The sequence below is a fragment of the Rhinolophus ferrumequinum genome, chromosome 8 (assembly GCF_004115265.2).
Source record: "Rhinolophus ferrumequinum isolate MPI-CBG mRhiFer1 chromosome 8, mRhiFer1_v1.p, whole genome shotgun sequence".
Taxonomy (NCBI): Eukaryota; Metazoa; Chordata; class Mammalia; order Chiroptera; family Rhinolophidae; genus Rhinolophus; species Rhinolophus ferrumequinum.
The window spans coordinates 37,213,436-37,237,624 of record NC_046291.1 but is presented as its reverse complement, the minus strand read 5'-3'; the positions used below and the strand labels follow the sequence as shown (position 1 = coordinate 37,237,624).

The 24,189-nt window shown below is 34.7% G+C and overlaps 1 protein-coding gene across 2 annotated transcripts in view; it reads right to left on the bottom strand.

Annotated features, from left to right (window-relative positions):
• The window catches only part of TMEFF2 (transmembrane protein with EGF like and two follistatin like domains 2), a 231,365-nt gene that overhangs the window by 25,461 nt on the left and 181,715 nt on the right, over nucleotides 1–24,189 (bottom strand). For both annotated transcript variants that reach the window (XM_033111301.1, XM_033111300.1), the window contains exons 6-7: nucleotides 23,080–23,228; nucleotides 22,299–22,358 (exon numbers count right to left, since the gene is read on the bottom strand). In XM_033111301.1, coding sequence (XP_032967192.1) covers nucleotides 22,299–22,358; nucleotides 23,080–23,228 — 209 coding nt within the window. The remainder of the gene's footprint in view (nucleotides 1–22,298; nucleotides 22,359–23,079; nucleotides 23,229–24,189) is intronic.

The window sequence follows — 24,189 nt, the reverse complement described above, 5'->3', positions numbered from 1 at the left end:
AATATTGTTAGTGGCCTTTTGGCAAGTGACTTCACTCCTCCAGTCTTCTATTTCCTCCTTGAAAAAGAAGGAAAAGGAAAAGCAAACAGGCAAATGCAATGCGATATGATGACTCGGTAAAGATAGGGGCCAAAGAGTGCACAGAACTCATGCTGGACTCCAGGGTGAAGGTGGGGAGCAAATGGCCTCTGTTTCCTCATTTTTAAAATGATTGAAGTAATGAATCTATTTGTTGACACTTGTGAGGCAATAAGATCACAGGCTTGGGAGCTTGACTGTCTGGGTTCAATTCGTTTTCCTCCCAGCCCAACTCTGTGACCACAGCCAAGTTATTTAACCGTTATGCATATCTGTAAAACATTTATAACAATGTCTGGCACACAGCAAGTACTCAAAAATTAAGGCTATTTTAAACTAACAAACATAATGAGTAAATGAAATTTTAAATGTAAAGAAGCATTTATTTAGCACAGTGCCTGGACATAGTAAATGATCAATAAGTGAAAGTGGCTGTTATAAACATTGTTTTTCCCAGAGGTAGGATATTTAAGCTGAATCATGAAGAACAAACAAGAATTACACAAATGAAAGACAGATAAGACTAATCATGTTGGAACAATATCTGCAAAAACTCGGGTAAGAGACAGAGTATGGCCTGTAGGGGAACTATCAATTTCTGCAGCACAGAGAGTGAAGGAAATTAGGGTAGAGGGCATGGATTAAGGAGTGTAGTACATGCATAGAAGTTACTGTACCATTGTGCAACAGGGTAGGCACTCAATAACTGGCACACGCAAATGTGGGGACTGCTCCCACTCATGGGGACGCTGCCCTCCAGCAGAACCACTGCCACACTTGCCTTATCCAGCCTTTAAGTTTGTGGTGTTGCTGGCACCTCATGGAAGGGATTCAGTTATATTCAATAATGAATTCTGGCAGGAGCCCTGGGTAGCTGGAGGAGCCCTCAATAAAAGCTAGGCAGAAAGATTATAGGGTCAGTAAAGAGACACTTCATTTTGGCAATCTACAAAGGAGACAAAGGCCATGGTGTCTTTAACTCTAACAAAATAATCTCTTTTCCATGAAGTCTTATAAAAGAAATGGGATTCTCTTTTGGCAAAACAAGTTCATTTCAGATTTAGGTCATTTCTCAAACTCAAGGCAATATTAAAAGTATAATTTGTACTTTGAATCAATAATGACACAAATCTCAGAACTTGAAATGTATTCTTATGAGACACAAGAGTGGCTGACTCAACATGGTCTGTTCTGATGGAAACAAGTTTCTTACAATACGATAACATCCATATTCCTTTTTAAAAAATAACTTTATGTTTGATGGAATGATGAGATTCTGTAATACATTGGGGAAAAACATGCATGATATTCATTCATTGTGGCAGTATATCATAATTACTCAGCTTCCCTTTATCATTAATAACAGAAGATTGTGAAAAAAAATTCTAATATCCACCAGATGTTCAGAAAAACATAAATATCTCCACATGTCAGCACATTTTAGCAAAAAGTCAACAAAATTTTCTCTACTTCTTTTTCCTTTTTTAGTTTTCTGAACATGCTTTTTTGATAGGATATTTTTAATCCTCATTAGGGATTTGCTTTTGGTTCCTTTAATATCCACCACAAGAGACTGACTGTACAGTCTCATATGTAGTCAACCTGCATCTTGATACCTTTTCCCATATTACTGTATATATCAGGAGGCAGGCTGGTGTAATAGAAAGAGATCAGCCAACTTTGTGGTCAGAAAGATATCAGTTTACAAATATTCTCAGCTTCCCAGTAGCTAGGTGACCTTGGGGAAATTGCTTCAACTTTCTGAGCCTAAATTTCTTCATCTTTACAACGGTGATAATAATTCTTTCATTGAAGGGTCATTTTAAAGAGAAGCACTAACAAACTGCCAAGCATTGAGCCATATGCAATAAAAGGTAGCAGTTACATTATCCATCTGAAGATGATTCCTGGTTTCCTCTGACTGTTGGATTTTCCACTTTTCTTACCAATTGATAGCTTAAGCTTACTAAAATTTCTTTTTCTTTATAAAATTCACGTGTTTCCCTTCTAGTTATCATTCTAGAAGTTTATTCTCTTAGCTCCAGCTCCTTTATAAATATGCTTTACAAGGATGAGGGCAGGCTCTGGTATGTCCCTCAAAATTGTGGGGTAGGCACTACCTGACAGCTTGCAGATAGCTCCTGCTGTTAGGGAAACACAACTCCCACAGGGACTCCATGAAATGACGGGTAAAAGTTGCATAAAATAATTTATTAAATTTTTTTTTTCCCTGCGGTGAATTCCATAGTCACAAGTTGGAAAGGAACAAATGGCCTATTGTAAAAAGAATACCTGGGCACCTGGTCCTCAGGAATGGGCTGCCTACTCAGGTGATGCTAATTAACTGCTCCAGAAAGGAGGGGTACCATAACAAGGTAGGGAAAATATGGTTTACAGAATGGCACCCAAATGTCTTGGAAGGACAATTCCTTTAATAGAGAGGAGTTATTTATCCCCGTCTGGTAGTTTGCATATTGTGGTCTACCAGAGGAATTGTCCCAAAATGACCATCTTGTACCAATACAAGGCAATGGAACAAATATGAAATAGGAAAGAGGTAAAAAATAGTCTTTGCTCTTTTAGTCAAGCCTTCAGAACCTCACAGAAAAAACAAACAAACAAACAAAAACAATTCTGACATAGAAGTTAAGTATAGAAGACATTACAAGGCCCTTGATTTCCATGGATGCCAATATTTAGAAGGAAGTCAATACTTGATAAAAAGTTTTTTGTTTTTTTTTAAATCTGTGAATCCCTTTTCTTTTAGCTGGTTCTTTTCTATTGCCATTCAAATACTGTGGGATTTGACTTCTTATTGGTTTGCATTTCAGTCAGGTGGTCTTTGACCTTAATGCAATGCCACTACTGTATTAAGAGGTAGTGAAACTGTGTTCTTCCATGTCTTGACTCACTGCTATTCTATCAGTTTATTTTGATATAGAAATCAGCTAATGCTGTATAAAGTCTCTCTTCCCTGGAATTCAGAGAGCAACTTATTTATATGTAGATGTAGCTATATGACATTTTCAAATGCCATACATTTGCATATGAAGGTCTCTTTCTTCCCCTTTCAGTAAACAGTCTCTGCTATTACCTCCAAAGCAATGTTTAGAATTATATTTTCTAAACAGATCCTTCCTTAAAATGTTTTTAAATGACCAGTAGAGATAAAGAATAAAACCCTTACACTGAAATCTATCTTTTTAGGGATAAAAATGTATACACACACACACAGACACACACACATTTTATATGGACCAGGTGCCCAGGTATTCTTTTTACAATAGGCCATTTGCTCTTTTCCAATTGTGACTATGGAATTCACCACAGGAAAAGGAAATTAATAAATTATTTTATGCAATTTTTACCAGTCATTTCATGGAGTCCCTGTGGGAGTTGTGTTTCCCTAAAAGGAGGAGTTATCTGCAATCTGTCAGGTAGTGCCTACCCCACTGTATATATCTATATCTATATATCTATATATCTATCTCAATAGGCACCTCTGTTTTTGTGGCTTTTCACTAAGAGTTTTGTAAAATAATAAAAAATTTTTATGGTCAAAATTTCTTATGAAAACAAAAGTTCATTAAGCTGACATGGAACTTTCTTTTAAAATCCATATAATTTGGTTTTTAGTGTGATACACGTCTTATTTATTCAACAAGTAATTATTGGGTGTCTACTATATGCCAAGACATTTTTTTCCAGGCACTGAATTTATGGTGGGGAATAAGACAAAATTCCTCATGAAGGTTACATTGTAACAAAAGAAGGCAAAATGAAAGGGAAAAAACACGAATGAATAAGTAAAATTGTTCGCATTCAACACTGTGAAGAAAATCAAACATAATATTGGCAGAGACAATACACGAGGTGTCTCACGGTGGACATTAGAGTGGTGAGGTAGGCTTTCTCTGGAATGGCATGAAGGGTCCTAGTAGGGGAAGATACAAGGCAGGCACACCTTTAAGAGCGCAGAAAGCCTAAGACGAATAGTAAGCTTTAGACATAACTGTATACAAGAATATGTTTTGCAACAGGAAGGACATTTTAAAATACAACTGTGAAAGTGAAATGACCATTTATTTGACATTAAGGTTTTAAGAAACATGACAGATGGAAGGAAGGAAGGAAGGAAGGGAGGGAGGGAGGGAGGAAGAGAAGGAGGGAGGGAGAGAAGGAGGGAGGGAGGAAAGAAAGGAGCAAACAGTGTTTCAACAATTTTCATTTGCTTCCAGGGCTCCTTGTTACGGGTCCCACTGTTTCCCAGGGATTTATTTTTGGCCTGTTTTGCTTTGTCCTCTACCTGCATTCCCTGGTACCCCTAAGCTCAGCCGCTGTTTGAGGATTACCACATCAGTATTTCTATCTCCACTTCTCCCCACAACTCTAGCCCCATATGTTCATTTTCATGTCAATGTCCTCAAACAAAAACAGGTAAAAAACTGAAGTCAATTAGCAAATTTAGTAAACTTTTAGCTCCTAAATCCACCCCAAATCCATTTCTTCCTCTTTGCTGCCACCACCATCAACAACATTCATGCTTCATTGTTCTATGTTTGGTTTGATACCATGTTCTCTTAACTCGTCTTGCCCTGTGTTCGTTCTCTCTCCAGCCTATTTTTTACTTTGCTGCCAGGGTTCATTTTTTTTAAAAGAAAAAATACAACATCATTTATGATACCTCAATGGCCTCTTATTGAGCAGAGAGGGTAGATTTCAACTTTCCTCACAAATAAGGAAAAAGGCTGATTGAAGTTCCACATCACTATCCTGTTTTAGCTCATTTGTTCCCCTTCCTCATCCCGTGCTTCAGTCATCCCAAACTATTTGTCATTCCCTAAAAATGTCTGTTCTTCAAAGCCTCTTTGCTGTTCACCATGTTTATAATGCTCTTTTCTCTTCTCTATCAGGTAAACCCAATGCAAGCACCAACTTCTCTGTAACACCTGACTTGTCTTATTGCCAGTCATAGTTACTCCATCAGCTTGAATCTCTGCTCTATTACATAAACATCTCTGAGCTATACTTTCCTCATGTCTAGAAAGGATTGATTATGCCTCCTCTGCAGGAAGGTTGTGAGCAGATAAGACAGCATGTTGCATAGGTACTTAATGCACAACACAAAGTTAATGAAAAATAAATCTATTTTTTCTGTTTTCTATTATTTTATTTCTCCTTCAGCACTCTTCATGCCTTATATTCTATTTGCTGTAAAAAAAAGTTATTTGAGTAAGCATCATTTAGTATAAGAGTTCTGATTCAAGTAACTTGGCTCTCTGAATTTAAAGTTAGAAAGAGGCTTGTTGTAGTTTGCCTCTGAATTTCCTTATTTCTCAAAAGTCAAAACAAAGATTACCAGTTATCAGTGAGAGACTGATCAAACCTCATAAGAAACTCAGTAATTAAAACTCTGAACCCATAACTAACTAACTAATCACAATCTCTCTAACGCACCCCGTCTTCCACATGAGTAGGTTTCATGGGTCTCAGGTTGTTTTGCTGAACCTGCCACTTGGAAGTCCTGGATATCACCAGCCTAAGAACCAGGACTTTATTTCAAGAATGTCACAGTTAAACTCTTATCATTTGATAGTATCTGAAAAAAAAAAAACTAACGAAAAACTAGCACCTTTCTAGGCTTAGAATTTACCATTTTGATGAGCTCAGGCAATGATGTTGACTATAACAAGAGGATATTGAAGAGACACTCCACGAATTTGCTGATCATTTTCAGGATTTTAACATAGTTCTGCAAATTCGGGGGAAAGTCATCAGACTCACAGATGGAGCAGTTTAGTCTGCGGCTTTATATGCCATCACGGTGGAGAGTAATGGATGAGATTATTGTCTGGAACAGACATTGAGATCATCTACCCAAGACCTACAATTTACAGATAAGAAAATTAAGGCTCAGGGAGATTGTGGTCAAATGCGGGACCTAACACAGTTCTCCCTGGGGATGAATGCACAACAGTGACTGGAATCAAGGTTGCATTAGGTCCCAACTCTAAGCTTTTGTGACCTGCCTGGAAATGCCTATAATTCAAAGATACGGTAACCCATTTCACAGGTGTTAGCAGAAGATAATGGAAATAGGTAAAAGGGAAAAAAAGGCAAGGAGGCAGAGAAAGAGCTATACTAGTTTTAAAATTACATTAGATGTGAAATAAAAATGTTAAAATGATTTGAGACCAGTGAAAAATTTTAATGACCATCAAGATAGCTTTAAGAATGATGACTTTTATACTAAGAATAATACTAATAAACCAACTGATACCGTCAGTTTGTTTAAGTTTGTGATGCTAAGTTATATTTTTGCATCAAAATTTCTATTTAATTTTTAATTTTGCCAGGACACAATATTGCTTGGCATTTGGGAATTGAAAGTTTTATGGGAACAACTTTTCTTTAAACTTTTAATTTTAAAAACGATTGTTTCATTTGTAAGGTGTGTTTTTAACCTCTTGTAACCATTTCCCAAGATAGAAATATTGTGGCTTTTATAATGAAAGTCACTAGAAACCAGAATTCATTTACCAGCAATTAGTTTGAAGTGGACCTTGCAGTAGACACAGGCATCCCGAACATTGCATTTTCCATTAAGCATGAGGGGACATTGAGCACAGTAATTTCTTGGTGAGAATGCTCGCCTATAGTAGGATTGCACTGTCTCATACATATACCCTGTTTCCCCGAAAATAAGACCTAGCCGGACAATCAGCTCTCATGCGTCTTTTGGGGCAAAAATTAATGTAAGACCCGGTCTTATAGACGGACAATCAGCTCTCATGCGTCTTTTGGGGCAAAAATTAACGTAAGACCCGGTCTTATATAATAAGATTATATAATTTACATTATATAAGACCGGGTCTTACGTTAATTTTTGCCCCAAAAGACGCATGAGAGCTGATTGTCCGGCTAGGTCTTATTTTCAGGGAAACACAGTATGACAATTTCAAAAACATCTTACCCCCCAATGCTCTAAAAACACAAGGCAAAAGGGGAATGACCAATAACAGACATTGGTAGATCAAGATAATATGACAAATTGAATGAACTGACAGGCAGGTGATGAATAATTTTAACGTGACCCTAAAAATAGCGAAGGGATGTTTGCACATTGACACTTCTCTAAAGGCAGATGGATATGCATGACCTGAGTTTTTAGACAGGTGTCAGGAATATTGATGGTTGGTATGGGACTGATCGTTTTCTTGGCACTGTTGAAGTAGACAGTTTGCATGATTAATGATGCCTCTTAGTTTTTTGTTGTTGTTGTTGTTCCTCGGGGCAGAAAGGGATAGGAACCTTTGTCACCTCAAGGAATGTAAGAATTCTGCCTGAAGGGTAAGGCAGGAAAGCTTTATTCACCTGAAAGCACCATTTTCTTTTTGGGGGTGAAGAAACAGTACTAAAAATATGCAAGTGACCTTGACATATGAGATGACAGTGCCTGGTAGGATGACTATAACAGGCTTCTGTTTAACAGGACTCTACCCCAGGGCACAGGAGCCATGCACAGATCTGAAGTGTGCAGCACAGTAAGCCTGGGCTCTCCCAGAAGTGAAGCGAACTGTGGCTTTGGGATGGATCCCATCACACACAGTGTTTGGGTGAATATGCACAACTCAAAAGAAACAGTATAAGACCAAGGCAGGAAATAAGAGGTGAGATCATTTTTCTAATGTTTTTATTCATTTCATGTTTTCAGAGACAATTTTCTGATTCAAATCAATTCAACATTGTTTCTAAATGTCGAATTTAGTGAGAAAGGGATTTTCTTTTCCTAGAATAATACTGTTTTCTTAAGGTTTAAAATATCACGTAGAGCAGTGAATGAACTGCGTTATTTCAAGGTTCAAAATTAAATACAAAGTCTAATAGTAGTTTGTAGGTGCATTCTGCTAACCTCTGAGTAGCCCATCTACTAAAAATATTATGGTAAGTAAAGGTAAATATAAACTATGAAGATAAACTACAAAAGTTTCCTTTCTTTTTCACTTTATAGGGGTAAAGGGCAACCATGAAAACCATGTCCCAAATAAAAACCAGCTTTGTTCATTAAAAGAAAGCATTTTCTTGTGTATATTGAGTGTTATTAACTAGGTGATCAAGAAAACAGGCATTTTATTTCTTCAAAGAAATTTAAATATAGAACCGAGGCTCATTTCTATGAGGGGGAATGTTGAGAATTTAATCTTCATGAACACAAGTGACTAGATTATTTATTTCTTTATTTTCTGTTTCTCAGAGAGAAAACAAGAGTTACAATTTAAAATCCCTTCTTTGCTGGAAGCAAGAATATATATATTGATGAGATTCTGAGTGGGCCAAACTCATCACCAAAATGTGGGAATGTGGAGCATGTCTTATCTGGAATAAGCTCTTAATATTTTTAACTCATAATTTTCATTGGTATGCTGCTACATTCTGTACTAGAGTTTTCTTAACACGGCTAAGTAATACTACCTTAGACTAATACAATTTTTACTCAAATACCAAAACATTTTATATATCTTGAGTACAATAAACTCTTCCATTACTTAGGAACATGTTGAGGGAAAAAAAAAATTCATTGTAGCAATATGAATGGTTGCCCTAAATAGCTCTTTTGCTCTTAAAAAATGGAGCTTGAATAAGACTTAAGCCAATCAGCAGGGAAGGGAAGTACTGGGGCCATGCATTCGAAGCTTTATGCCTAGTCAAGGTAAGAGTGAGTCCAACAGTCTGGTCATCTATTTTTTTTATATGCTCCAAGTAATATGCCCATACATAGAAACAGGAAAATGAAAATCAAGAAGCTAAAAATCTTCAGTTTGAATTTTGTTAAAATTAGATCAAGTTATGCTATCTAAATTAATAATTATTTCAATCTGGAAAATATTCAAAACTTTGATGACAACATGGAAAACATGTTAGAATATGAAGCATCTAAATTTAGGCCAATTCTAAATTTAGAACAATAATAATTCCTTATAATTGAACAGTGAGTCACGTCTCACAAAGAGCTTCCATTTCCAAAATGTGAGAAAGACAGAAAAGATATAATACTCATTTTAAAGATTCTCAGAGAGGTTAGGAAACTTTTCAAGATTATGTAGCATTTGTAAATTGAGCAGCTAGGTTTAGCATTTAGGTCTTTTGATAACCTGTTCAGTGTTTTCCATAAAATCAAAACAATTCAGTAGGGAATTAACAAACCATATACAGAATAACATTTAATAAATGGATTATAGATACTCGTATGTTATTTCATTTGTGTGTACCGGAAATATTTACTTCAAAGACTAACTTTTGGCATAAAACTAGTGTAGAGGAAAAAAGTTGTCTCACCTTTCAGAGATAGTCTATTTCCAAAAAGGACATCATAATTCTCTCAAAAATTAACACAGATCTCTCAGATGGTTTATTTACCAATGCCACCTACTTTGATATTGTTTTTGTGCCAGTAGAAAGGCAACTGATCTACATACTGTATGAACAGATAGCAGTATAATCCAAGACAGAAAATAGCATTGCTGTGAAACTTATTCATTTGTTTCAATACTAAAGTAATTATTGTAGCCAAGACGGGCTCATTTATCATTTCCTGTTGTCTTTGCTATTTTTTCAAGTTGTCTTTTTAAACAAATATCCTCATTGTCCTTGTTACAAAACCAATAACTTTATTTCACGAGGTATGACAGCAAACCGATGCAGCAAGGTTTATTCCCTGTTCTAAGGAGGATCTGTGTCTGGGTGCCACTAAACAGGATGGCACATTGGTGTCCTTCCTTAAGGAATGTGGCACAGTCTAGGGAGCACTAAGCTGCCATTTAACAGACATCTTTGGGTTCCCCTTCTGTTTGAACTAGGACGTTTTCCGTAAATACTTGAGTTCAAATTCTGTATCAAGCATTTTTTTTTTCATGACAGACACAATTTCAGTCTTAAGAATTACTGTTGGACACTTTAATAGGATTTAGCCAGTTCGTTTAAAGTATATTCCTATGAATCCGATATACAAAGATTTATACTGTGGAAGTGCCACATAATAAAAAGAACCTTTGAAATGGTTGCTGTTGCTCTCCTCAAAGAACATCATTAAAAATCTTTCAAACAGGCAGTGTTTGGTTCAGCAATTTAGTCAAAATGTGGAAGGAGTAACTAATATGAACAAAAAGATGACACAGCTTTGAACAGAAACAAAGCAGGGTCCAAAGTTATTAGAATACTTGTTAGGAAGGCTGAATAGGAGACACAATTATGCCTACGAGAATTTTCTCAATAACTTATGACAACTAAGAGTGTATCTTCCTTTTTTGTTATAAGAATTTTTATCACTTTGATAAGCTTTTCAGAAACAGATATTCCTTCTTATTTGTGAAATCTTAAAGGACATTTCTATTCGTGGGACAACCATTATTTTAAAAAGGAGAGAGGAAGGGAGAGAGGGAGGGAGGGACAGAGGGATGGAAAGATATTGAAGCAGTGAGATGAAAACAAACAAACAAACAAACAAACAAACAAACAAACAAAAAACTTGGCCTAAGCCAATGGTTCTCCATCTGAGACTGTATCTCCTTTGAAGGTACAATAGAATTGAGAAATGGTTAGGGAGCCCAGCTCTGGACTTTATAATTTCTAGAACACTCATAATATACATACAGAATTTCCTAACGTCTAACACCACAAAGTAGGATATCCAAATCCTGGCATTACTGGCATTTCAACTGGATAATTCTTTGTCGTGGGGACCTGTCAATGTGCATTGTAGGATGTTTAGTGGCATCCCGGGCCTTCATGCACTAGATGAAAGTAGCACCCCCTGTCTCTCAGACAATCAAAAATGTCTCCAGACTTTGCCAAATATTGCCCCCGTTGAGAATTGCTGCCATAGGTAATGGTCTACCACGTTCCTTCAAGTTCATGATTTATGAACTAAAGTTATATTCTTGATTATAGAATCCTACATCCAGAAAGATGTCATTATAATCTAATCTTTTTTACAAATTTTACTGACCAGAAAACCTGGGTGCTTTGAGACTAAACACCTATTTAAATTCCAATGAATTAGCTTAGAATAGAGATGAGACTAAGTCAAAAGTTTCTACATTCCTATTCCAGGCTGTTTCTCCTACAAAATGCTATTTGTAAGACATTGCCTCTGAAATTCAAATGAAATTAAGAAATAAGTATGACTACCCGTATGATTGGAGAATAGTCTCGTAGAGAACTCAAAACAAAGATAACACATATAATTTCGAGTTGATTTTGGAAGGAACTAAGTGATCTTATTCCAATGGTATTGTTTTTCTGATATTATGATGATGATGTTGATAATCATGATTATAATGAAGATAACAATGATTGTCTGAGGATAGCGTTAGGATTAGCTGTGCTTTCTAAGCACATACCAATTCACGGCTAAGGTAAACAGTCGAGAACCATGCTAAATTGCAGAAAGCAGCTGGCTTGAATGTTAGAATATAGTCCTGATAATCTACTTAGATAAATGACAGTTAATGGTCACCTATCATTGTTGACAGGGTATTATACTCGTATATGTTCTACATAGAAGACAATGTACACATTTTATTAAAACTACCTTATGATGATTTTCTCTGGATTGCTTATTTCTCTTCCTCATGGTTCCATAGTGACATTTCATTGAAAATCAGAAACAAAGGCATAGATGCCAGCCGTGGGGAAGAGTGAGTGACTAGGGGTTTGGGGGTAGGAGTGGGATTTGCTCAGAGATTATTGCAAGCAACCGGGAACCTTCAGCTTCCCTGGGGCTCTTTAAGTAACAGAAAAATAAATAGGAAAAAAACCTCTGGTGCAAGATTTATGGAATAATTGTGACAGTACATGAACAGTCAATCTGCAGAAGTGAATTTGGATGTGGACTGCCTGACAAAACACTAATTGCTTGTTGGTTTAAACTCTGTAGACTAATAACATCATCTTTCTGGAATGCTTAATTTCTGGAGGACAAATGGAGCTTGTTTGGGTGCTTCATTCTCTGCATGATATTTTAAAAATTTATTTAACCTTTTCTTAGTTAAGCAGCCATTTATCTCCACTATTAAATGAATTCTTTAAATAAAATATTCTTGGGGGAGGACTTTCTGATGTATGAGATAAACAGCTTTAAATCTTAGAAAATGTTTGAGAAGATTAAAAGCAGTGAATTTGTTTTATTGGCCATAATTTAGTAGAAATATTATTCAACATTATCAAACATTGATAGTGCATTCACAACTCTGCAGAACCTTCCATCTCATTCTGCACGGAATGAGACACTATGAAATGAAACATTAACAACGTCACCATAAAGGATATTCACTAGCATAAATACTAAGAATTACCTTAGTACATACCAAAAATATTAAACTTGCTTTCCAAGATTTGTTCATTTTTCTCTGTTACTGGTCGAACTTTTATTGGATTATATGTTAAAGAATGAACTTCAAAGTGAACTTTGTGTAAAAATTTTTGCAGTTTTCATCCAATAGAGTTAATATTAGTATAGTTAATATTAATATTCTGTACTAATATAGTTAATATTAGTATTCTGTACTACCCATCCAATATAGTTAATATTAGTGCTCTGTACTAATAATGTCATTTCTTGAGGGCTATTGAATGAAACCCCAGAGGAAGTCAGGAATAAGGAGAATAGGATTGCCCTGTGCTTTTCCAGAGCCCTAGATTGCCTGAGAGTCATAATAATATGGCATCTGGGACAGCAGGCCTCAACTTTACCTTGATTACATTTACTGTATATAGGAAAACAGGTAGATTGGTCAAGAACTACCCAGGAATGGAAATTCAACAAAGGAGAGTCACACAGGCCAATCTTGTTAGTGGAGGCTCTGACCATGGGGGAGGAGGTCCTGGCCAAAGGCACTTCTTATCTATACTCAATTGAGGGCAGGAGTGTCCCTATTTTGGGGACATTTACATCATGCTATCTTAGCTTGATGCTTTAAACAACTAAAGAAAATATGCCATATTCAGGCTCACTTAGTGAACTCAGTGTAACTTAGCTTCTCAGAGAATTCAACTCGAAGAAGAGAACGCACTTGTCAGAGGATGCAAGTCCTCTAGGTAACTCTTCCTTGTTGCAAACCAATACGCAGACAGTGAATTTGGTTAATTTGAGTTCACTGCTGAGTAACAGATTACTCTTGGTGTGTTGAGAATGTATGTTTCTGAGCCTACAAATCCAAGAACTTTTATCTTATCATGAATTTGGTCAATATCTATTTCTCACCCTGTCCTGTCCCAGTTGTTCATCTCCACCGAATGATCCTCTCCGCAATATTGGTTCTCTGCCCTTTACTAAACGCATCTCTCTGCCCCCAGTTTTCAACCACACCCCAGAGCTCACCTGGGACTGGGCTCTATAAACAGTACTTGCCCCTCTATTCTCAGATGCTTCACTGAAATTCTCATCTCTCTTCTTGCATACCGAAGCACTGACTTCCCCTGAGAACACCAATCTCTTCAGCTGTGTTCTCCACCCTCCTCCCCTATATCTCAGGACTCAGAAATGGGGTTGGGTGCTGTTCTCCTTGGTCCTCATTGCTATTTTTATGTCACTGGACCACCACTTCCCTCGAGCCTTTGAACTGATTTCCATACATTGCTATGCCTGGACTTTGGCTCCTAAGTTAGGTTTCTCCTGATGACATTTGAGTTCAAACTAAAGTCTGAGCATTTTTCGTGTGTTCATGAGCAAACAGAAACTAAAGAGAATAAGCTATGACCCATGAAACAGGTAACAGTGTTTAGAAATGCAATTTTTCTGACAGATTTTTAGTTTCACAGATATTTAAAAATATTTTTAGTTCATTACGTTTGTACACAGTTTCAAATAATCAAGATATGAAAACTGAATTTTTCATGTTCATGATAATGTAGGTTCATAGGTTTGGGGCATGTCAGACTAATTAACAGAAGCAGCAAGTCAAAATGCTCTGGATATTTTAGTTTTTTGAAACAGGTTGGATTCTATTTATTAGTTTTATGGAAAACAGTGTGTCTTGAAATTCTGCAGAGCATTTGGACATATCCTACTCTTCTTTGAGTTTCACACATTCTACCCATACTTACACTACTTTTCCTAGGACTGCAAATAACATGCTTTAGGTAAAAAAGGTAAATGAAGGTGGAAAATTATGTGACTGTCACTAGTGATATGTATATGTTTGAGCTCAAACACCTTTTCCTCTGCCTCCTATGCTTAGTAGACTTCTGTTTCCTTGATGATTAGTGTTTGTTGAAAACATTTGTTCTGATTTGTGCCTCTTTAAGGTGTGTGTGAGTGATGATTGATGATGTGTAAACATTAACTTTTCTGAGTGAAAATGATTTTTTGCATAAACTGAAATAAATTCTTATGTATACCACATTTTTGTTTGACACCTCCCCATCTGTATGGTCACTCTTTACATAGGTTTCTCTTAAGTAATGAATGTGTAGGCCCTTCAAGCATATACCCTGGGGTGTAAATGACTAATTTTAAAGGTCAAATAGAAAAGAAATATAACTAATATCAAGCAGTTCTGTCAAATGGTATGTCCTCTCATTAAAATTCTATTTGAATCTCGGTGTAATAATCTGGCGATCATATTATTTTAAAGTGATCAAAGTATACCATATATAAAATTATATTGACTGGAAGAAAACTGAAAATTGGCCATGTGAACATTTAGACATAAATGTGCTAAAGATTTATAAATGGTAGGTGCTCAATAAATATTTCTTTAAAAATGATTTAAGTCAATTAAAGTCTCTTGCAATAAGTTATTATACAGCTTATGTAGGAAAAAAAAATAAACCTCTTATAATTGTATGAGTTCAAAAATGATAATATATGTATAAAAACTCTGAAACATATCACATGAACAGACTCTATCCCATACAATCTGTTATACTTCCCATAAAAATAAATTTCCCATTGTCAGACCAAAAGGAAAGTAATAACAATAGCTAGCTTACTAGTTGCTTGCTAATGCCTTACATGATGTCTTTTAATTCAAACTTCAACCCTATGAAAATAGGCTTATCTCCATTGAACAGATGAAGAAACTGAGGCTCAGAAAGGTCAACTAATTAGCTCAAAGTTAAACAATGAGTAAAAGCATGGCCAATGTTTAAACTCAGCCCTGTCTGATTTTTAGTGGGTTTAACCACGGGCTGCCACAGCTTTATGGAAGAGAAAGATAGATAAGTAACATCTCAAGGTGAACAATTTGTTTCAGAAAGGAGCAATTTCAATAGGAAGAAGTGCACATAAATGATGCAGGATGCATTTATGAACTGGGGCATAAAACACAAAGTTTTCCAGAGTGTCTACCAGGCCCAAGGCAACTCTTCAGTAGAAAACCTTCATCTGTATTGCAAATACTATTTCTGTGTTTATCTATAACCACGAACATAACATAATAGTACAGATGACTAGCTACATGATTTTATGGAAAGCAATGAAAGCACAGAAGTTCAAGAGAGCAGGAAAAATTGTGAGTTAGAGTTCATAGAAAGCTTTATGAATTTTGCAGCACTCTAATGTAATCCCAGAGGGGAAAATACTTGAATTGAGACACTTTCCCTCAGAAATCTTGAGAAAATCTTGACATCTTAATTCATTGCCTGAGCTTAAATATTCTACTAGTCTGGTGGCACTGTAATAGCCCGGGCAAACATTTTTATTTATTTCACTGTTGATGCCAATATTTGTGCTACAAGCTGCTGCCTGCATTTGCTGCTATTTATTTATTTCCTACAGATCAAATTATTGGCCTAGACATAACATGCTTTCCGGTGAAGTGCTCCTTGGGCTCGTGAGCAAATGGAAAAAGCCTCCATTTTAAATGCATATTTTTGCCACATGACTGAATTAATTCATGTTATAAATATGGTATATAATCACTTGATATTCATGTCTATGCATGTGTAGTGGAAGAACAATCAAGGCAAATAGTAGATACATCAAGCAAGTGCCTCATTTGCATGGGTGGATGGTCAATATGTCAAAATACTGCGTCCAGTTCCGGGTCAACCACTTAGCTTCTTTTAGCCTCAATTTTATTTCCTCTAGTATTCGTAACCCTGTTTTATTGGATTGACATTAGAGCAAATCAGGGAATGTGAATGGATCTTTGCAAAACTGCAAAGTATTACACACACACATTTTTCTATTAATGTAGGATTACTTGGTAGTAAACACTGCTCTCTTTGGCTTCTCTTGTTTACATGGGGAACTAGGAAACAGAAGAAGAGAGTATTAAAACCAAATTATATAGCCCTTGTAAGATGCTTGTAAGTTATAGACATAAGTTCAAAGAGAAGAGTAACTCTTTGGAGCATCCCATCATGGTGAAACATTTTTGAGTCTGGAACTCCCAAGGTGTAGAGTGAATCCCAAAGCATCTAAGAATGTTAGGTAGTGACACTTTTCCTCTGATCCCTCACTGTTCACACTTTGCTGGAATCTGGAAACAGCAATGATGGCTTACACCTTAGCTCTATCACATAGCTTTTTTGCTTAATCTCCCTGAACCTCCACTTCTCACCTGTCAAATGCATGTATCTCCCTCACATTTCTGTTGTCAAGACTGAAGGAGACTATACATGTGAAAAGCCTTGGGGAATTGCAGTGGTTTCTACAGAGAACAAGTTATTATGACAATTCACTTAAACTAGATACCCTTTCAAGATGTCAGTTTCCTCTTAGTGTAGAAAAATGGGTTGATGGAATAATAATAGGATGGATATAATTTGGTTTAAATGTGTATTTCTGATATCTTTCTTCCATATTTCAGGCCTGAGATTAATATCTAAATTATTGCTTAAAGAGAAGAAGATGTTTCTAAAGAGAACATAAAAATTAATCCTCCCTAAATGTTACAAAAAATGATGAACAGCCACAGTGTAATGTGCAATAGGTAGACATATGGCCTCTCTGCATGCCTGTACCTAGATTCAGAGGCGGGGAGACCCTGGCTTTCTCCCAAGGATGGAGATGACTCAGGGCTCACTTTACTCACTAACAGCCACCAAAAATGGGAAATTTCTGTTCCCCAAATACATACTATAACCTAACATATTTTTAAATCTTTACTCGGGCTTTCTGACTGTTCTGTTACCCAGTTCCTGTTGAACCTTTACATACATGAGGAAGATAAACTCTCCCTCACAGACATTTCCCTCAGTATTCTGTGTTATTTTTTTCCAGTTTGGAAATACACGTAAATGCAACTCATTACTTTAGTCTGCCTTACAAACACTATCATTGAGTTATACATATTTTAATGCTATGCTCTAAAATGTTATCAAAAAGTGATTTAATAAATTCCCAGCCATATGATGAGCTTCTTAGCATATTTTATAAAAATCACTGTTGAAGATACTCCTCTATGTTTTCTGGCAATGACATAAAAAGATCTACACTAAATATTTCTTTTAGAATTTAGCACTAGAGAAACTTTGTCTTTGGCCTCTGAACTGATTATTTATTTTTATCAGACAATGGAAATCTAAGTTCCATTTTAGCAGAGACCTAGGTAGATGTGTTCACTTTTGTAAAGCCCTGGGCAGTGGAATGCATATAGCAGGGACTCTGTAAATATTTTTGGAATAATTGATTCAACTCTAAGTTTTCTTTTTACATTGGTCAAAAGGAAGGGTAGAGATACATGCAGTAACTGTAATAGTCTGTTTTTGATATATTTATTATCTTCAGCAGTTCTATTTTTTATGTTTCCAGTTTCTCTTTAAATAATCTTATTAAATATATTTTAATTATAAGCCACTGAAAATCATTTTGAAAATCGGGACAGAATGTCATAAAAATATTTTGTTTTCTATATGATAAAAGACAAAATAATTAACATCATGTTTTTTGTTTTTTTTTTTTCCCTAACAACTTCTGAAATTAAGTACACTTGCTTTGGAAAAATATGTAGCCATGCTTCTGAAGCATGACCAGACTCTTAGAAAAACAACACAATCAGAAAGTACACATACCAGATGAAGAAAAACAAAATAGCTGAACTTCACTTTTTTTTTATTACAACACATGGAATACATGTTTTTTCAAGAAAATGTTGTAAATGTTAAAAGATGTAAAACATCTGCCATTTTAAAACTTTCACAAGGAAAGTTTAATATTAACAATGAAAATCCCTAAAAGCCCTAGATTTGTGGTTTTATAAAATTGTGTTCTCTGAACCTTTCTGCAAGTGAAGAGAAAGACCTAAATTTAAGCCCAAATCTTGGAACTATGAAGGTGAGAATAACATTAAGTGGCCTGTTTAGCTTATCAGACAGAGATCCTGTCACTTTGCCTTGAAACAAAGAGATCCAAACGTCTTAATTTAGGACTAATTCCTCGGTTCTCATTAAAGGAGCAGGGCAGAATAGAGACCCAAATCAGACACAACCAGAAAGTAAGGCTGACTGGGATGAACCGGCAAATTCTTTGGTTTCCTGGTATGGGGAGCAATTGTGTGCTTATGAGGACCATGGAATTCACAGCTCTGCTTAATTTCCTCACAGTCTACTCCACCACACGTAGTCTTGTTTTGTAAATCAACCTCTGTGGGTCTTTACTGGAGTCTCTTTCTTTCAAATAATATTAAAAATAAGAGAGCATATTGAAGATTTAGGCTTTCTTTAAAATATAGTTCCATATTCGTAAGCGGAAATGTGTGTTCTTGTATTAATAACTTTAAAGAAGGCTCAAAGGAAAAAAATAGTGTGGGGGCACATTGCTAAAGGTGTTTAACCTCTAGTGTTAATGACATAAGGAAAAAATGAGAGTATGTTAACAGGATCGGTACTTCCCTCTGGTGGGAGAGTTCATGAAGTTTGTCTAACAAAGGAAGTGACTGTGACATTAAATTAGCTGAGAGCACACAGCAAATTTGTAGGACAGTGAGTCACACAGTTCCTGTTTTATCTCCTTGGGGAGTTTTGAGTATGTGAAACGGAAATGAAGGAGGACATGGCATACTGAGTCTCCAGGGGGTTCCTTTTCCTTTTTCCAAAGTTTGAGTTCTAAAGTTCAGAAAAATGAAAACACTTTTTTTTTTCAGGAAGCTTGGAAATATTGAGGAACATAACTATTATTTAAATTATGTCTAAAGAAGGGTATACATTGTATTTTAATAAGATCATCAATGAAAATAAAGACATCTAAATTAAATTCAAAGGGCATTATAAAGTACGCAAACAATGTTTAATTAGGAATTGGAAGCTTCAATTGATATTTTAGTTCCTGTCTTAAATTTGAACCTCAACAAACATGCATTTTTAAATTTTGCTTTTACCTTAAAAGTTTTTCTTTGGGATTAACTAGATAAATCTGATGTCAAACTAGAAGACCTTAAATAACACTAAGTGTCTAAATAGTTTTCATTTGCATGTATTTAAAAACAAATTATCTTTTCTTCCCACGTTCAATAATGTGGTAAGATAGAAAATACGTAATGTCAATTAAAAGCATTGAAACTGAAGATCAGAGATTATCTGTTTGAAACTAAACTCAAATATGAAATTTTTTTTTGAGTAAAAATTTAACCCTTCCTCCCAAACTCTTTGAAAATGGACAGACTGATATGCAATATGGGTGATTTTGAGAGAGTGGTAAACTCCATTATGATATTTATTGGTACAATTTTATAAATACACATATACTTGCATATTGACACATATCAACTTGAAGGGTTATTTGTTTCAGGGACACAATTCTCAGGGAGAGATTTGATTTTCCTGTGAATCCAATGATGGAAGTTTCAATGGAGAAAATGTCCATAGACTATTAAAGTTTTGAAGACTCTTTTCCAAATGAATTAATTTGCAAAACAAATATAAAGTTATTTTAAGCACAGTACAAAAGATACTCCTTGAATGAAAGAGATCTTTACAAAATCTAGAAATATTTTAGGCTATAGTAAAATTAAATGCACCAGATAGTGGCTTATAATACTATCAAGATGTAGTCATTGTTTATAATGAAAATATAGAATTTAAGTTTGATTTCATTTAAAATATAAAATATGTATTATTAGCTTCAGAACTTTATTTTCTAATATTTTTTATTACTTTTAATATTTTCCGGTGGATCCGCATATTCTAAAGTGCATTCTTGGGAACACTAGCACTGTAAAACTTGCCACAAAAAATGTATTCTTCATCAAATAAGTTTGATAAAAGCTATGCATTATAAAGATGTATTCATAATTATTTTATGTGATATAATGACATAGTAATATTGTTAAAAAAGGGTTGATCTTTTAGAGATGCAGGTTAAAGTATTTGTAAATGAAATAATGCAATTTCTGGCATTTATTTCCACACATTTTGAAGGTGGAAAAAGAGGATGAGGGTGGGAAAAGGCTAGGTTAGCCATGGGCTGATGGTATTGAGCTTGAGGGATTAGTACATGTCAGTTCATTGTACTATCCAACCTACATTTGCATGTGTTTTGTGTTAATTAGAAATTCTCATTACAGTGTTATTGACTATATTCCTTATGCTGTACTTTATATTCTTGTGACTGTTTTTATAAATGGCAATTTGTACATCTTAATTCCCTCCCCTTTTTCATCCCACCCCCCAGACTTCTCCTATCTAGAAACCCTCAAGTGTTCTCTGTATCTATGAGTTTGTTTCCATTTTGTTTGTGCATTTATTTTAGTACGAGATTTATTGGGGTGAACACTTTTTAAGTTACCTAAATGTCTAATTATTATGTTGTACACCTGCAACTAATATAATATTCTGTGTCAACTCTAATTGAAATATTTTAAAAAAAATAAGAAAGAAAACATTAAAAAATAAAAATTGGGACTTAATTCTAAAAAAAGAAAGAAATTCTCCATAACAAAAAGTGAAAAAAAAAATAAATAAATAAAAGATGCATACCTCAAACAATTTCATAGTGCACAAAACAGCTGTGAGGAGTCCTAGGTAAAAAATTCATTTATTTATCTGGGCTCTTCCCAAATGTATTGACCATAAACTGTTCTTTTCAAGGAACACCTATTAATATCTCTCCTGGACACTCTGGGAACAGCTATACATACCATAATAGAGCTAATGTTTTTCCATGTATAATTGCCCATGATAATTCCTGGCTTCTAGCACACGAAAAGTTTTATTTACATGTTGAAAAACATGAAGGTAAAAATGTAAAATGTAAAAGAGGACTGAATCCTGTTATTATTTCCAAATTCTCAGAGATTTAAAGTATCTATAAGTAAAACATCTGACTAATTTTTTTTCAATTTCATCAAGATTTACTTTATAAAAATATACCATTAGAAATATTGCTACAGGAAATGCAATTTCAAAAAGAATAAATAGTAGTTCATATTATAAAAGATAAGCAACTTTTTTGATTGCATATTAGCCATAAATCTAGTTACAAATGCTACTTAATAGCTAAATAGAAAACTGTAAAAAAACCTCACATATTATTATCAACTTCAATGGTTTTGTTTATACATTTTTATCCTCAATTTTGTATAAAATTTAAGAATCTGTTTAAATACCATTTGCATACTCATAAATTATTTCAAATCCTATGAAAATAATATCACATAGAAATATTTCTCAAAATAATGTTCTATAATTGCTAAATAAGACTTACATTTTTACATAAAATGCTTTATAATTTTGGAGGTGTCAGAAACTACATTTTAGTTTTTAAGCAAATTAAAGAAATTTATTATTTTAAAAATAAATTATATATTCCTTTTTAACTTTCCATCTAAATAGAGACATCTTGTATTACTATTTATAGCTGTCCCTTCTTTCCAGCTTTTTTAGAGACTAGCAAACATTTTTATTGTTGACTTTTATGAAAATTCAAACAAGAACATTTGCATTTATTACAACATACTGCCAAAAATTGCATTAATTTCCACTGATGCCCATTAATTTGATAAATGTTTTGTCATTTGTACCATTTGCACTGTCAAAACAAGTTAATTATACCTTACTGACATTTTTGACAATTGCTTTAACTCTGGCAAAAGAAAATAAAAATTCTTATTACCTTCAAAAAACTTCATTCTTGCCTATTGAAAGTCTGAACTGAGCAAGAGAGGATCAGCACATAACAGAGGTCTTGCGAGGTTCAACTTAGGATCAATAGTAAACAATGAATCCTTAGGACTATTCTATAGAAATGCTCATATTTTGTAGTAGAAAATATGACATACCTGCATAATCTGTTCTTGCGTAATGCCCATCTTCAGATTTAGTAGTTGTAGTTGTGTTATCTGTGTTAAAAATCAACAATAAAGATTGATGAACTATTTCCTAATATCTAATGTCAAACTTATATTACCCCTCCAACAGTATCTTCATTGCAATTAAGGAATTTTTACAATATAGTTCTAAGCAACCTCTATACAAAGACAGATTTACAATGTCAATTTCAGTTTGAATAATAGAATGATACCAGTTTTCTAAAGTTTAGGGCAAAGAGAATGTTTACAATTTTAACTAAGGTAAGTTGGGTAAAGAAATGACAAGTCAAAAACCAAGAGGATATTTCTGCACAAGAAACAAAATAGAAAATTCTGGTACATCCTGCTTTTAAAAAATGTACTTAAAATATTTCTACTGACTCAATACATAAAATGGTATGATTTACTTTTAATTTCAAGGTTGTGTAATAAATCCTTAGAGTCCTTGCTAAAATGATTTTGACCTTCTTTTTTCCTCTGCAAGGAGAATGTCTTCTATCTTCTGAATATTGGCTTCTGTGTTTATGGCATTGTGAAGATACAGTCCCATTATATAGAAAAAGATATGGACTGTTGCCAATAGGCCCTCAAATTCCTTTAATCTACACAAATTCTACAGTAGACTCTACTATCCTTTATAAATCAAAACTGCCTTTCGGAAATGAAGTAGCTGCCAAATAAGAAGTTATCTTCACTTTTCTACACAAAGACTAAAAACATTCTTTGAAATGAATTTTGATATGAACATTACCTTGACATCGGCCCAACGACATGACTTCAATTTTCTCCTGTTTCTGACACGATGCTTCTTTGATCTGACATGCATTATCATAAGATTTCCCATCAGAAGCACAGAGGGGATTGAAGTTGGTTTGAGAACAGTCAATGTTGCACACACACCTAAAGGAAGAGAGAAATAAAAATATGTCACATCAATAGTGTCGTTACATTATAAATAAAACACAAAGTGGAAGAATTGCTAGGTAGGCAAAGTACAAGTTGGCAAAACTAAATTGTTTTCTTCCAGGGAAGTTCCTTCGGTTTTCTACTTGAGATGAAAAGAAACACAGAATAGAAAATAATTCAAAAGACTGAGCAGTGGGTAAAAAATAAAAAGAGAAAACTCAGAAAATAATCATCAGTTAATCTCTGCCATTGGAACTTTTAAAACACATACATAAACTTCCGTGCTGATGCCTGCAGAATTTGAATAGGCTGAAGTAGCCATGAAACTCTGCTTTACAATTTCCTTAAATGAAATCTTACAGTGTTAGTTCTTTTCTCAGGAAATTTGAATGGTGAAAGCTTGAGGAAAATGATTCAGAGGATATTTAACAGAAAGTAAATAAGGAGACTATTTGGAATGTAATCAGAAGTTAAATTTCTTCAGCATACATGCGGATGTGCATAAAATGTGCTAAACAGGAACCTTCAGTGGTCCTTAACATTTCGGGGTGGAGGGAGGTACCAAACCCTTTGAGAATAAAATGAAAGGTATGGATCTTAAATAAACAACTCTGCATAAATAATTTCAGGGGTTTTGTGGGCCCCTAGTAGCCTCTTGAATGGCCCTTTCTCAGATATACTACTCTTTTTCTATTTCCAGTTTTAAATAATAAGTTGATTATTACTCATTATTTTAATATGTTTCTTAATATAAATAAAAATTAGGTGAATTAATGAGAGTTAGGTCACCTGAATTAGAAGAATTAGACATTTCAAAGGAAACTTTTAATGATTTTTTTTTCCATGCTCTTATGTTATAATTATCTGTACTTTACAATCTACTTTGTTACTCAGAATATTGTGTTGTTTTTGTGCGTGTGCAAATATGTTACTGCCTTAGAATATAAACTCATCT